The sequence below is a fragment of the Pterocles gutturalis genome, unplaced genomic scaffold (assembly GCF_000699245.1).
Source record: "Pterocles gutturalis isolate BGI_N339 unplaced genomic scaffold, ASM69924v1 scaffold4628, whole genome shotgun sequence".
NCBI classification, from domain to species: domain Eukaryota; kingdom Metazoa; phylum Chordata; class Aves; order Pterocliformes; family Pteroclidae; genus Pterocles; species Pterocles gutturalis.
Genome location: NW_010122781.1, coordinates 3903 through 19815, shown reverse-complemented (window position 1 = coordinate 19815; position 15913 = coordinate 3903). Strand labels below are relative to the sequence as shown.

The window sequence follows — 15913 nt, the reverse complement described above, 5'->3', positions numbered from 1 at the left end:
CTTCCTTCTCTGGAAGAGAGGGTTCTTCCATATTCCACACCAGGGATCTCACTGCGTGACCTTCCAGGCAAGACAATCACAGATCGAGTAGTATGCGCAGATGCTTCCGAAGGACAACGTGCTTCCTAGCACGACTGTCCCTGCAAGATCCCCACGCTTAGCCTCAAGTACCAACGTGTCCCTGTGCCTTTGGGCCAGAAAGGGCGGGCAGGCAACAAAGATGCTATAGCACCAGTTACAAAGTTCAATGCAGTTTTCAATGCATTAAGCCTAAGGATTGTCACCAAACTTGCCTTCCACGCAAGTTTTGCAAAAGAGGGTAAAGCTACACTCCAGCTGCTTCTGTCCTCACGGTGCCTTTTGCACTCACTCCTTGCCTGAGCTGTAGATCTTCTGAACGGTGGCACGTGTGAGCTCCAAATCCTCCGGGTACCGAATTTCTAGCTCGGTATTTGGTAGGTAGTGAATGCCAGTAAACTCTGAAAAATAGCGGCCAATGTCAGGGTGAGGGATCTCCCGAGGCTCAGAGTTGTATTCCAGGTTCTCTGTTAAGAAAGGAAAGAATCAGTTATCACCACATGAAACGGTCTGCTACACGGCAATAAATTCTGCACCTCTCTCAAGTCTTGTTTCGGTCTCTAGGAACGCCACCTCCTGATGCTTTAAAGAAAAAAAACTCTAATCCAGGAAAATATGCACAGAGTATGCCCGCATGATTGCCTCACCTCCTAAGCGATGCTTAGTGATTTTCCTAAGTGACCCCATTAACTAGTGGCATGGAAACTATTTTATGCCTGAGACCACATTGCCTGACATCAGGTCAGAGCAGCAGGATGCTGACCTGCTGCCACTCCATCGGTCACAGGTCCTGGTTGTGAGCGTGGGGAGAAGCTGCGGCACTGAGCTTTGATCCCTCAGGTCCCATGGGAAATGAGTCTTGAGGAGAGATCCTTCTCAAACACTCCAGGGCGAGGCTGACTGCACAAGGCTGCCCTGCTAGAAGAGCCGAGTGCTTTCTTGCTCTAAGTCACCAGCCTGCGTTTCAACCGTGTCAAGTCACAGCCTGGTTTTCAAGCGTGTCTCACACAGCAAAAGAAACTTCTCTAAATCCAAACTTCCCAAAGTTAAGAGAAAGTCCCCGAGAAGAGCACGCTGATTCTTTCCCAGAGCCCCCCATTTCCTCCTTTGTACTAGAAGATAACCCGATTATGTACGACAGCTAAAGCCCACCGAAGCACCGGCATTAAAACTCAAAGGTGACCCAGGCTGAGGGCCCCTTCGCTCCCGCAGTATTTGTAGAAGCAGCGTGACTGGGAGGCAGCCCAGCTGAAATCACATGTAGGGCCCCTTCGCTCCCGCAGTATTTGTAGGAAGCAGCGTGACTGTGAGGCAGCCCAGCTGAAATCACATGCGCAGGTGCCCTGCAGCAGTCCCCAAATGATGTCATTTTCTCTAGCACAGTGCCAGATATACAGGTAAAAAAAAAAGCTGCCTAAATCCCAAAGTCTGACTTCTCTCAAGGCAGGGCAGGGACAAGATGGGATGTAGAGAACATCATTCAGAAATAATTAATCTGCCTCTGAAACTATTCAGTTCACTACGGAGAGCGTATACAAGTCACGTTAATCAATACAGGCTCTTTGAAGCTGCTGTATTTCGGCATGTGCAGCCAAAAGCACAAGAGTGGGCTGGTGCAGTCCTACGGGCTTGCAAAGTACCTTTCTTGTGCACTGCACCACTGCGGAAAACAATTTACACTCCAAGATGCTCTGCAGAAGCATGGCTGAGCAGCGAGCTGTGTACAAAGGGAAAAAAAAACCCAGTGACGAAAGAGAAGCTGGCAGGGGGAAGAGACTGAGACAAGCAAGTTTGGCACTAGGCAGGGAGCCTGAGAAACGTGCTGACTAGAAGGTTTTGAACCATAGATATCTGGCCTGTGCTGCCACAAAGCAAAGAAAAGAAGGACAGGAGCAGACAGGTAGATACCAAACTCACTGTATGAAACAGGTGGTTTGGAATCAGCTACAGCTCAGCCTGCGAATTTACAGGAAGGACTCAAACGGAGGTACCATCACCTATAATAAGCGTGGTGTTATTTCTGAGCTGGTTAGACAAAACTCCGCATGTAGATTTGTTTAAGATTCTCTCAGTAAAGAAAACTATCATCCTCTCCCCACAGTCACATCAGTAAGTTATGAAATACTCCCTTCCCAAATGATGTGTTTGAGAGGGGATACTCCACAGGAGGCAGCAAGATTTCAGCAAGCAAGGACAAACCCTTCAGTTTTCCCCAGCAATATCAAAACATTTGGATGCCACAGAGATGACAGCATCAACCTACACCTTGGCTAAAATACTCTGTGCTGGCAAACCAGCCAGCATTATACTTGTTTATAAACAATTGGACAAAAGATATAAGGGATGACTCAGCCCCAGAAGCACTGTGGACAATGACCTGATTAGTCTTCACTGAGACGCCTATTTTAATATCAGCTCATGGCAGGCAAGAATTTTTGTTTTTAAAGACACTCTGAAAGGCCAAGTATGGCCTAATATGAGCCATAAAGCTGAGCTGCAATGTTCCTGGTCCCCACTTCACCTTTTTGGAGTACTGAATATAAAGTAACCCTCAGGACAGTGAGAAACACCTGCACTTTAAACCTGCAGAGGCAGGAGTGTCCCCTCCTGTAAAACCACCTCTTGTATGGGACCAGCACATGGGAGGGAGCATCCCCTAGTGAAAGAGCTGAACTGCATTTTGTTCAGCATTTCCCCTCCAGCAGCTTCCACATCTTGTCTTAGCAAAATACAGGCAGGCTGTGCAGCTGCCCTGCCAGCTGGATGGGATGCCTCTGTGTCCCAGGGAGGAGAGCAAAGAAACACTCTGTTTACAATGTACAGTTACAGATATATATGAATTGTTTTTTTTTTTTTTTCCTTTTTGAACCTCAGTTCAACATTTCTTGTATCCTAACCTCCTTTCTTACGGAGTGTTCCATAAAGAGTGGGTGATGAGATTTCACAAATGCAAAGAGGTTTAGAAGAGACTAACTTTTGTCCCATTCTTATCAGAGGTGGCACTAAAAGCCAAGCTACCAGTGTTCTCTGGGATCTTGGCACATACAGTCTCTGGACAAAAGCTGCTCAGAACCCTGCCCTGACGAGCAAAGTTTGTGTGCTCTCTCTCTAGACCCTATTCTGAGGTCCTGCCCAAAGCACAGCTGTTATTTCAAAGAACCAGAGCTGCTGACAGAACTTCAGACTTCAGCAAGAGCTGAATTACCTCTTTTAAAAGCAACCATCATGGTTCACACCACAAAACCAATCACGTCCAAAACACATTTCCTAAGGCAAAAGGAGATTACACCAGAGTGGTCCTTAACACTCATTCCTAGCCGTACTGATTTCACGGAGAACACACAACGCTGACCATGAATTCAAGATCACGTTCCTTCTTACTTCAACCTTAACTAACAGTTTGTGTTTCATACTTACAAGAGCTAATCCCATAACCCTTTCTCCTGATGTACTTCTAAACAGAGACTAAACACCGGAGACTGCTGCTCACCTTGGGCAGCATATCTGCAAGAGCCATCTTCCACGAGCACGTTGTAGAAAGGCTGGTGGGGACCATGCGGAAGGCTGTGGACGTTCATATTCCGGATCCACTCATGTCCCATCATGCAGGCAGGATCCCAGCCATAAATCACACAGTTATAGCCATATCTAATTAAAAAAAATTGCACATCAAAGACTGTGAAAACTCCAGAGCCAGGTTTTTTTTCCTCAAGACCAATATAGCACAAACAGGATAGGAGCCTCCTGTGAGCTGGCACAAGGAGGAGAGGACAAGAGGAAAAAAAACCCTATCAGTTCAAAAAGATCGCGTGTGTGCGTGTGTGTATTTTGAGGTGGGGGAAATGACTACGAGTGACTGGATAAACAGACAGGAACAAACAGCCGAGGACAAAGGAAAACCAAATGTGAGCAACAAATGAAAATGGGAAAGAGAAGTGGGGAAATCAGCAACTGGAAGAAGAGGAAACAAGAAACAGGGAGAGAATCAACCATCCCACTGTGTTGTGCAATTACTTCTGTGCCCATTGCACAGGCATCGTAATCCCTGAACTCCCAGAAACAAAGCCACCATTATTTTCAGATTATTTATGCAATTAATCACGAGGTATTATAACTATCACTGCTGACGCCCTTAAAAAACGCTCAAGATGTCTTTTGAGTTGGAGGAGTGGCTGAAAGAACACAGTGCTGGCATGTCACCCTGGCAGAGTCGGACAGGAGCACAAAGCCTCTGTGCAGTGCAGGAGGAGCGAGTAATAATAGCACAGGGAAAGATTCAAAGCTGTCTTGGGAATCTTACAATCTTCTTTGAAGTCTACTCTGTTCCATGGCCCCTCTTTAACAGATTACTGATGTTTCTTTGAGAGCTCTGGGCTGTGGAAATTTTAGCTGTGTGATATACGATGACTCAGACAAGTCACCTCACAAACTTCTCTCTGCAAGCAGACAGCAGTGAATACACTCACTCTCTCAAAGGACAGACAGAGCCTATTTTTTCCCATTTTTCTACGAGGTACGGGCACAGATGCATGTGCCTCGCATCTTCCATTCCAGGTACCTCCTTGGCAGATAAAACCCATCTCATTACTGTCAGAACAAATGCTTCTCCACTCGTTGTTCAGTACAGCCTGCTAATGTAGGGAAGCTTTAGAAGAGCTCACCTCTTGTGTTTCATAATCAGCCCGATGGAAAAGCAGACCTCTTTGTGCTTCTCATCCGAGCGGTGCTTCACCTCAGGTCCCACCTCCTCCTTCCGGCGCTCGATATGCTCTAGGGTGTGTTGAACTAGGTACCCGACGGCCCCATGCTGGGAGGGGTCCAAAGCCTGAATGTGCTGCAAGATATCCAGAACCTTCAGCAACCGAGACAAAAAGGCAGACTCAGAACAAGTCTCCACAGCAGTCCAACACTTACAAATATACACAGATACATTTCTGCAGTTAGCTGGGTCTAAGTGCCCAGGCCTAGAGGTCCGCCACACGAGTTTTCCACACAGGACTGAGAACTTTTCCTCTAGCTACACACTCCCAAGTTCTTCACACTTGCTTAGCCCACAGAAATGCACAGTCCTCTCTATTTGTAAAGCTCCTTACTTCCAAGGAATGGCACTGTTGAGCACAGAAACTCCTTAAAACTAAGTCATACAAACTAATTGTGTCACATTTTGCGACCACAGGGCACTGCCGAGACCACTTCAAGGTTTCTGAGATGTTATGAGTACTGTTGCTAGCCTCCTAAAACGCTGCTGTGAAGTGATTCCAGATGACTTCTGCTGCGCTCAAGAACAACCACTTTAGTTTAAAAGTTCCTCAGCAGGTCTGTGGGACCCTGGCAGAGGAAAAACAGGGCAGCACAGAAGGAAAGGCAAATAATCTCTACGATGCTATACCATGTAACAGTGAACAAGAGACAGAGAACCTGCTTGTCTCAGGATTACTACAAAACACTAACTCTAAAAGTGCTCCCGAAGCAGCAAACCCTGTAGTTCTAGAATACCAGCCTACCAGCACCCTCTGGCATGCTACCAGAGCATCTGCTGTCAAGTTTGTTGGAGGCAGGCAAGGCAAGTCTTACTTTTTTTTTTTTTCTCTTGTTCTTAACAAAACTGTTGTTTAAACAGGTTGGGAAAAGACACACACATCTGTCCCAACATCAAATTCCTCAAGTGCTCCCACAGTTCCACAATCTGACACACTTTATCACCTGGCACAAGGACTGTTTCCTTGATCACGTGCTGGAAGTTTGGGTCACTCTAAATTCAGAGCAGCAACAGAAGAAGAATAGGAATCTCAAACTGTTGAGCATGAATATCAGCCAAGAGGTGAAGAAAATAAATTTAGAAAAAGAACGGATGAGTGATTTGGTATGAGAAGAAGAGACACAGCTTAGGATTCTTGGCCACCTTAATTGTCTGGTTGGCATCTTAAGAAGGATGTGAAAATCCTGAAAAATTCTACAGAAAGGGTAAGGCAATGACCACAGCTGCCAGAGACCCTTGGCAATCTCATTTACTATTATTTGCAAACATTTAGGACAACATTCTGTGGAGCTCTGCTTGACTTTTAAGATTTTGTACCACTTTCCAGAAATCTGGCAGACCTCTGTTAAACCTGGTATCCCCTGTTTTCTCAGGCACAGAGCATTCTCTCCGGCTAGCCATAATCCTACCCGATAGCCTGGAACAACTGGGTACACATGAGGATAGGATACCGAAAAGTCCATATTTGCACATTCCCACTGCACCTGGCAATGTGGTACAGAGAAACTACATGTGAAACTCAGCCACAGGGTTGTATTATTTGTTCTGAGGGGCAGTAAAATGCAAATATGTAAAGCCTTGGCGCTCTACAAACACCCTGCTGAGTGCCAGAAAGGAGAAGGAAATCTTTCCATGTTTCACTTAGCTGCTCCCTATTTACGTACGGTTGCTATTTCAGCTCAGGGAGTGCCCCCCCCGCCCCATACACAATTTCCTAGTTTGTGTTGTTTTTTCCTGTGGTAACCTAAAAATTGCTGCCATAAGAAATGAATGGCAAGCTTAGCACAGTTTGTTCTTCAAAAAGAAGGCAGCTTCTCCAGCAGTCCTATGCTTGTTAATTTGGTGGAAAGTGCTTTGTTTTCTGCTCAGCTGTCCAGCCAATACTTCTGCCCCCTCACCCAGACCTCACCTTTGGAAAGGGCACAGACATTGCCCAGGTGCGTGAGCTTCACTAGAGTAGTAAAGGAAATTTTGACTAGGGAACACCTCTTTGCTGTACTGACACACTAAAGAAATAAAAACTTTTTTGAGTTACATGCTTCTTCCCTGTGCCTTCCCCCGATTCAGTGAAAGAACAGATGATCTAGACAACTTGTAAGACTTGGCACCTTCTTTCCCACATTCACAAGATAGCAGGACTCAAGTTGTTACGCTGAAGGTGATATTAAAAAAGAATCCCAAGGACAGGAATGTTAAGTTGCTTTTTCACAAGAGCCACTGTTCGTACAGCTAAGGTTATAAAAGATAACTTCCTACAAGTTTTCTGATAAGGTAATTGCTCCTTTTACATGAGTCCAGCAAGAGTTTTACCACCACTACCACAATCTAGGCATAAACCAAACAGAACACTCTTCTAACTTACAGCTACATGTCCACAGTATTGGTTGCACAATAAGCTGTCAGACTTGGGCAGTAAATCATAAATTATGACTCAGACTCAAGGCTGCTCATAAGTCTCCCATAGGGCATGCGAGCAAGACTCATCCTCTTTTCCCTGCTTCATATAGTAAAAATTGATCCTCTGAAATGTGATAACTCGTTCAATTGCGTTTATTACAGAAACAACTTGTGTCAGACTGTAATGCAAGCTGACATAGTCCAAAAAAAAAAAAAAAAAAAAAAATCAATAGACTAGTGTTAATAGCGCTTAGCCTATCAGAAAACATACGACCGAGTGACGAGGTACCTTTTCTGGCCAGATTCCCAGGTGGAAGTATAACCTAGCCTGGAGCATTAGATGCTGCACATTGTCCGGATACATGGCCAGGTACAGATCCAACGAGTCTCTCAAGAGTTGGTAAGACTGATCAGTGCTTTCTCTGCCAGCAAAAAAGAAACTCCATTGTAAGGCTAGCTCTTCAACTCCTATCCCCAGTACTCCGATGTACAGGGATAGTCACCAAAAATGATGCTACAGGTACAGGCATGTTCATTCAGCAAGAGTGACTCTGGCGCTGACTGTCACTCCTCACATCCAACTGCCTGCTCAGAAGGAAAAACGCTGCACAAGTGACAACTGGACTCTGCTCTTCCACTTCAGTGGTACTCTACTTGCTCACATAATCCTACACAGAGAATTCGCTCTCCAAGCCATCTCCTTCTGAAATCTGCTTTTGTTCCCCTAGCTTAATTACACCTAAAGCAATCCTTTCACTCTGTGATTTCTGTCTGTGGCTACTTGGGGAAGTGATTATCAGGGCATCTGAAAATAAAACCAGATTTTCTACAAACCAACAGGACCTTCAAAACTGCTCATTTGAGCATGTGGGTTGTGCTTACCAGAAAATAATGAAGGTTTCTGCTCTTAAGGGAATGGTGAGCAGTCCCTATCAGCTTTTCACCATGGAAAAAAAAAATGATCTGTCCATTTTCTTGAGGGGAATTAGTTTTACTGAATATTCTTGCTTCCACACAATACAGCTGCAGGTGACTTAAAGCAACTAGACAATGCAATGTGACATACTGAATTTTCAAGATCCCCTGGGGTGACTGACAACTTTTTAAAGCACTCACTCAAATACTGCAAAGAAGCAGTATTGGATATGCAGAGAGTATACTCTGGGCCCTGTTTTCCTTACAGGCCAGATGATCCTCAACTCACCGCTTGCCAAGGTTTAAGAGATTCCCCACCATACGCTGCAAGACCTCTTTTGAAGTCACCACTCCATAGAACTCCTCTGTCACATGGTGGCCGATAAGGTACTCGCACTCCTTCACCGTCAGCTGCTTCCCCTTCCCAAAGGCATCAATGTAGGTGTAGTCAAAAATATCCGTGCTTCTAAAGAAACAACAAGGAAACGAACTTGTTAGGATGGGTCTCATGGTAAAGCAAGATTACTTATTTCTGGTCTTCTCTCAGCACTTTCAAGCTTGTTCTTAAGAAGAAGTGTCATTCACACCTCAGCTCCCCCCTAAAGAGATTACCTGCTACCTTTTCTCTCCTCCTAGCTTCTTCTCCAGATAATACATGGGAAAAGACAGAGAAACTAAGGGGACATGTTCATGCTGGTTCTTTCCTTCCGATATTTTCAGGTTTGCTGTATTTATCTCTAGATTATATTATGGCACTGCACTGGAAAGTCTAACAGAGCCCACGTATATGGCACCTGAAGTCTAGTGTCAGAAGGGGTAAATATAGATAAAACCACTGCTCTGAATTGGACTGCTGATGTAATTTACAAAATACTGATTTCTGTAAACTGATGATGATCTGGTCAAAGATATATCCTGCACTGACTCAGAGCATTAAATGAGCGCACAGAACAACAGCAACGGTCTCCAGCAACTGTTTCTGTATGAAAGGTTATGTGAAATCAGAACCTTTTTTCTCCTTTTCAGTTTTTCATAATTTTCTTAAATAACAGAAACATTACCTCATGGTTACTATTATTTCGCACTCAGGAAATCTGTTACCACTCATCAACAGCAGAGCTGAATTATGGGAAAACTTCTTTAGAGATCTGATATTTTCCTCTATACAGGTTGTAATTATAGATGGAAAACAAACATTCTGGTACAGGTCTGGAGCTGTAAATGCTTCTGGCTTTTATTGCTGTGGACACAAGTTCAAAATTCAGCAGATCACCTACCCTTCTTTGCCTTGACACCACCGCAGCAGGAAATGGCTAGGGAAGTTGACTGGTTCCAGCTTGACTCCTAGCTGCCTGGCAATCGTTAAATAAAGCACCGACAAACTGATGGGAATTCCTGTCCTGCGGATCAAAACCTGGGGCATAAAAATGTGATAAAAACATGTGGGATATTAAGAAAAATACAAAACCCCAAGGTTTGGTTTCACAAATGAAAACAGACCAACTTGACAGAACATGTGCTAAAAGATGACATCACATTGACTTTACAGCAAGTTGTTCTTCAGAATTATTTGTCTGAATACATTCGGACAAATAAACACAGCAAACAGAATGCCTCAAGCCTTGCAGCCTCCTAGTTTTTGCCCACCATACACGTACCTGGTGAATGTATGAATTCAGGGAGTTATAGTAATCCAGCTCATTTCCTTTGTATTTTAACTGCTCGTATAGGACACAATTCATAGCATCAAGTACCTGCCGCTGCAGCTCCACTTCTGGAACCAGGACCTCTCCTAAAAACACAAGCAACTAAATAAAGACTGAGAAAACAAGGGCACTGAAGCTTTATGCAATTAAGCTTATACCAAAATTCTTCATATGGATTAAAAACACAGTGCTGCAGCTGGACACATCACACTGCCCAGGCACGGGATGTGTGCTGTGACTGCTCGAGAGTCCCAGCTTGGCTGCTCTGGCTATACAGATACAGGTAGGCCCCTCATTCTCTCTTTGAAAGACAGCAAATATTAGCTACTGTCTGTAAAAAACAAGGAGCAAGATGCTGCCTGACCTTTGGAGATGTTAAAGCACATACCTTTTCTATTTCTGATGACTTTCGGAGACTTGCAGCGGAAAAGAGGTTGATTCCCTGTCCCACAGCTCTGCTACAGATATCAGGACTACTTAAGAATTCAGGGACAAATGGAGGGGAAAAAGAAAAAAGAAAAAAAAGAAGAATTCCCCTCCCAATCCTGTTTGCTTAGGCAGCATCAGATGGACATACAACCCTGGGGTACTGAGTTCCCGTAACTAAAGAAATGGCTGCTTCCTTTATGACGGTTTAAGCAAATGTCAGACTATGTTTGCCAGGGGATAAAGAAAAACAGCTCTTTAAGCTGCAACAATTCACCAGCTGTTTCACCTTGTCTGCCGGTATCTAGACTCGTGGAACTGCTCTGCAGTATCTAGACTCGTGGAACTGCTCTGCAGTAAAGCATACGTTTCTGTACCGTACCTGTCTTGGAAGCCAAGCTGGGGTGCCTCGGATTTTTCGCCCGCAGGACTTTGCGCACTTTATCTGTGATATCATCCACCTGCGCCTGGACGCTTTTTAAGCAGATGTCTGACAGTGGGTTACAGTATTGGTCAATTAAAACAGCACCTGGAAAAAACAAACTATATAAGAAACAGGACTTCAGTTTTTTCTTTGCTTAGTTTTGTCTGCTCTAAATTCATGCAGCAAGCAATCGCAGCAGAACAAAAGTGCTTTCCTTTTAAAATACACAGTCATAGAGGGGATTTATCACATAAAATGCAAAGAATAAGCTGACATGATAAATGCCAATCAAATTCAGTATTCCCCTCTCCAACATCTTTAAAGGGAAAGCAATAGACTCTGACACAGAGCAGGTATGCTGCCAGACCAGGCTCAAGCAGCCAATTCTCCAGTCGCACTGCATCTCTTGGCATCCTCCCAACTTAAAATGTTTTTTATTCAGAGCCTGAAACAAATCTCAGCTTCACTTCTGCTTCATTTCTGATTTCTTCCTGCCATATCCTCCATAGCTATCATTCTTGTTCATCGTTCCCTCCTCTGCTACATTCATCTTTCTCTTCCACACCTGCTCTCCATCTTCATGTCAAAACCCCCCTATAACAGAATAGATTTTCATTTTCCTTCTGCCCAAGCCTCTTCCATCAAACTTCTGCAGGAAAAAAAAAGCCCTTTCTCAGAATCTTCTCCTTGTCATCTTGTCAGCACCACTTTTTCCAAAGCCTTCTTATTGTTCAAACTTTGGAATCAACTGTATTCCCTCACAAGAACTCTGCAAATGCAGAAATACCTCTTTCAGCTTCCTACATCAATCCATCAGCATGTCCATAACAGGCCTCTATTCAAGGATTTCAGCAGGACCAAGCCATGCCATCTTTTTTCACCCCTCTAGTGCTCTCCATGCTGGCCAGGTGAAATTTCCCAAAACACTACCTGCTGGTGCTCTAATAGTACCTCTTAGGCAGACACGATTAAGTCATGTAATTAACTAACTGTCTTGGTTGTTTCCAGAAAAAGCCACTTCGGGCTTTCTCTCCTTGCCTTAACCCAGTCCCTTCTTCAAAGCCTATCACCACTAACAAGAACCGGCTTTGGTGTTATAGACTCTCTGCTACAACATTTTTGAAGTATGTATCAAGAGTAAGGGACATTTCTACAGACACTGTCAGGTTTTGTCCCATTCAGAAGACTATCTTGTCCACAGGAAGCCTGAAGCAGAGAATAACCCACCAGACTGAGGACAGGAATCGCAAAAAAGCCTTTTCTTTCTTCAGAGCAGGTGCACGTGCCTTCCCACCACGTGACTGGACTTCCATCCGTTACCCACCTCAACACTGCACAGCTCCAACAGCCCAGCACTCAGACAGCTCTCGAGAGAAAGCCACAGCACACAGGCTTTGAGCTGCAACAGTTCCCCTGCCTGTAGCTTGCTCCTTGCCCTTAGCTGAGAGGCTCTTGGGAAAGGTGAGATCATAGGGAGCTGACTCAAAACCAGACCAGTTGGTCTCCTCAACCGCATTCAGCCCACGGGCCACAGGTAAAATCCTTCCACAATATCAGCTAATCAGGATGCTGAGCTACTGCTGATTTCTTCATACATTGTTCAAGATTTAAATGCAAGTGTTTTAAACATTTTCTCTGTTGCTTCTCAGCTCATCTGTCCACAGGAAATTAACTCGAGCACACAGCACTGACAGAAGTGAACATAATCCTGACATTCTGATGCAACACTATGCAAGTATTGCAAGATTTGGAGGATTTCAGGTATGTTGAAAATCCAAACTTAATTCTGAGTCGTTGTCCAAAGGCTAGCTGAAATATAAGCAAGGAAGGCTCTCTCCAAGTAAAACAACAAGGATGGAAAGCTGTCATTAGGTGCTCTACGTGGGATTTCTGCTAAAGACTTACCCTCCAAAAATGACTGCTGATCCATCGGGCGTTGAAGATACTCCTTCAGATTTTTTAATATATTCTGTTGCCGTAGGAAGTATAGAATTTTCTTTGCATAGTACTTCCAGGTGAGACCTTTCCTGCACATTTAAATACAAGAAGCAGCATTACCCAAAACAAGCACTTTAAGGGTGAATATTTGATTTCACTTTTCCAGTGAACACAGGTTTACAATTTAGGCCATTGCTTTCTGAACAAGACAGACAACACCACTGTCACCAAAGAGTCAACCAAAAAAAAAAGTTAAGAGGCAACTCATAATCAGAAAACCACAACTTAAGTCACTTTCAAAACATTGCTCTTATCACCTCAGATTTTTATTTTATCACCAATATTTCATTTTGAGAAGATGCAGTATCATGGGAAACAATAAATTCCCTAATTAAAGTAGCTCAGGAATATGTGATTAAAATTCTATATTTTGTTCATAAAACATTATCCTCTGTCTGACTGGATCCCTCCAGAATCAATCTTAAACTATCCCCTCATCATGAAAAAGAAATTGATGAGGGACATGAATATAGGCATGATAGTAAGAAAAAAAAAATCCCCAGAGGAAGAAGACCTCCGTTGCTCTGCAAAAGCAGGAACAGATCAACAGTTGGCCCGTAGATCACACAATCCAAAACCTTACAGCTGTTACAGTAAAGCCCCTCCACTTTCTAAATGAACAAGCGAAGGCAGAGTGCCCAAGAAGCAGTAGAGAGTTGGTTACCATCCAGGTGGGGTATGAAGAGGTCACCTGAAATACAACAGACCAACTCTGAGGCATTCAAATCACAAGCATCCAAGCAAGCGGACTTCTACACCAAACAGGAATGGCACAAAGCCCTGGCCCCCAAAAAACCTAAAGGGAGAATTCTGCCGATTCCCAGGCTCTGCCCTTGCCATGTGTTTAAAACAAGTCCAGTTTCCTTCTTCAGAAAAAACTCTTTCGCTGTTTATGTTTCCTCCTCTCCAGATTGCAGGTGAAATCATCCCACTGGACAGGAGAACAATCAAACCTCACAACACTTTATCCTCCTCCAATAAACTGGGATGCTCAATAGGGACAACTGCTTTATTGGGATATCTTCCAGGGAAATGATTTAGCCTAATGCTCCTCAATGGCAATGACTACAGCTTAAACAGGGTGTAATTAGCATCAATTCTGCTTTATGGGGAGGCATTTGGCCAGTGCAAAGGCTCAAAAGCTTTTTAACCAGTTGTCAAATGCTCTATGTTTAGTCCCAGTTCAAATAGAGAAGGTAATAAAATGGATGTGAAAAAGCAAAAATGAGATGATTGCCATCCCCGTTCTGTTTTTTCAAGCTCTACCAACAGTCCCTTTAATCAAGGCTATTAGACTCCATTAAGAGCAATCTATTGCTGCTTTGTATCACAGCAAAATCAGCATGGTTTATATGCTACCAGCAGGAAAACCTTCAAGTAAAGCAGCAACTTACTCATCTTGCCCAGTGCGATGAGAATACCTAGGCAGATGCAAACCAGAAGTTTTATTTACCTGCTTGGCATTTTACCCATCTGAATAATTTACAGAACTGGAAATTTTGCAGTGGCTGAATTAAAATCAGTTGCTTATTTCAGGACAAAAATCATGCCAATCTACTACAGCAAAGAAAAGCAACAAGAACAGAAAAAAAAAAAGCCGTAGTTTTGTGATACAGGGATTCATGGTGGTGGCAACCCTCACTGAGTACTCCTGCTTCCCTCCAGTGATGCGGGCACACCCTGCAAATCAGTTCATCAAACTAATCCAGAGGTTTAAATAAAAAGGAACACAAGGACAGGAACTCCTTAAGCCAGAACTACTGCAGAGAAGACGGTACATGGAACACATCCTGAGAGATGCCATGAACTGACACATAAACAAGCAACAAACAGCAACACAAAGCCAGAGGACCTCCTTGTAGAATGGTTTATGTGTTTTTTTCCGGGAATATTAAATTTGTTCTGAAATTAAACACACAGCAATACTTCCCAGCTTTGGTAAGCCTGGGGATGTTGTTTTATGAGAGTGACAAAAGGACAGAAGCTGAGGTCAGGCTTTCACCACAGTACCATTCTCCTTTAACTGGTGAAAGGGGAAAAATCCCTTCTGTTTCTAACCCCTCTTTTTCTTACCTTCCTTCCATGTTGAGGATACACATCAGCTCATCCTCAAAAAAATGACTTGGGCACCCGAGAGTCTCAATGTCACTGAATCCATCACAGGGGACCTGTCAGAGCACACAATGGATTATGCAGAGCACAACAGAGTCTTTCCAAAAGAACATAATTAAATTAAAACTCTCAAAACCAATTTTGTTTTTTTTTTTAATTATGTGTTTGCCAAGTACTCAATAGCCTCCACTCCATGGATTTACTACCAGAGCACACAATGGATTATGCAGAGCACAGCAGAATCTTTCCAAAAGAACATAATTTAATTAAAAGTCTCAAAACCAATTTTGTTTTTTTTTAAATTAAGTGTTTACCAAGTACTCAATAGTTTCCACTCTGTGGATTTACTATAAGGATCCACTGAGAGCCCCAGCAGCACCCTGAGCTAACCACTGCGGCATTCAGGGCTCCTACAGCGGTGTATGGACCAGCACAAGGTACCAGACCTTACGCAGGCTGGGCCCAAGCCAAAAGTAATAAAGGTGGAACCAACTCTCACCTGTGGTTGACTGACTACAGCGGTGTATGGACCAGCACAAGGTACCAGACCTTACGCAGGCTGGGCCCAAGCCAAAAGTAATTTAAAGGTGGAACCAACTCTCACCTGTAGTTGACTGAACCTCTACAAATCCTCCCTAGTGTAGCAGATGGCTCCTGGGGGAAGGAATGAAGGAGCAGGAGCCTTCACTCCAGTTCAAACTTAAAACCTCACCTGATTAATGAGGAGCACTAACCCAGAGTTACCAGTTTGTTGACAGAACAGAATTTTTTGAAACCATCACTTATGTATCTATCTTCAGAAGAGTTATTTTCTCCCAGGCTTCGGAATCCTTTTTAAAGTTTTGATGTAACAAACTGTAACAAATCTTTCTATTTCAAGCTTTTCAGCATAGCACATGGGCTAACAGAACAAGGAAAAAGCGATTCCCGTTACACTGTATCTTAGCAGGCACTCCGCAGGACCTAGTGGCAGTGGGTTGAAAGTGTCTCTTCCCCTCAATTCTAAGCAGGGAATCAAGCTGTAGTCTCTAGCCCGACAGGAGATATTCCTAATTATGAGGCCTTTGGGTATTGCTGAATGGTCTCTCAGTAGTCTTT

General features: G+C 43.8%; 1 protein-coding gene across 1 annotated transcript in view; it reads right to left on the bottom strand.

The window, feature by feature from the left end:
• Nucleotides 1-228: 228 nt before the first annotated feature.
• FBXO21 (F-box protein 21) overlaps nt 229-15913 on the bottom strand; it is a gene marked incomplete at its 5' end in the record, with an annotated part of 18375 nt that continues 2690 nt past the window's right edge. The window contains 10 exons of the mRNA XM_010077623.1: nt 229-545; nt 3569-3726; nt 4740-4930; nt 7524-7656; nt 8439-8615; nt 9427-9563; nt 9808-9941; nt 10664-10810; nt 12611-12732; nt 14777-14871. Coding sequence (XP_010075925.1) covers nt 367-545; nt 3569-3726; nt 4740-4930; nt 7524-7656; nt 8439-8615; nt 9427-9563; nt 9808-9941; nt 10664-10810; nt 12611-12732; nt 14777-14871 — 1473 coding nt within the window. The remainder of the gene's footprint in view (nt 546-3568; nt 3727-4739; nt 4931-7523; nt 7657-8438; nt 8616-9426; nt 9564-9807; nt 9942-10663; nt 10811-12610; nt 12733-14776; nt 14872-15913) is intronic.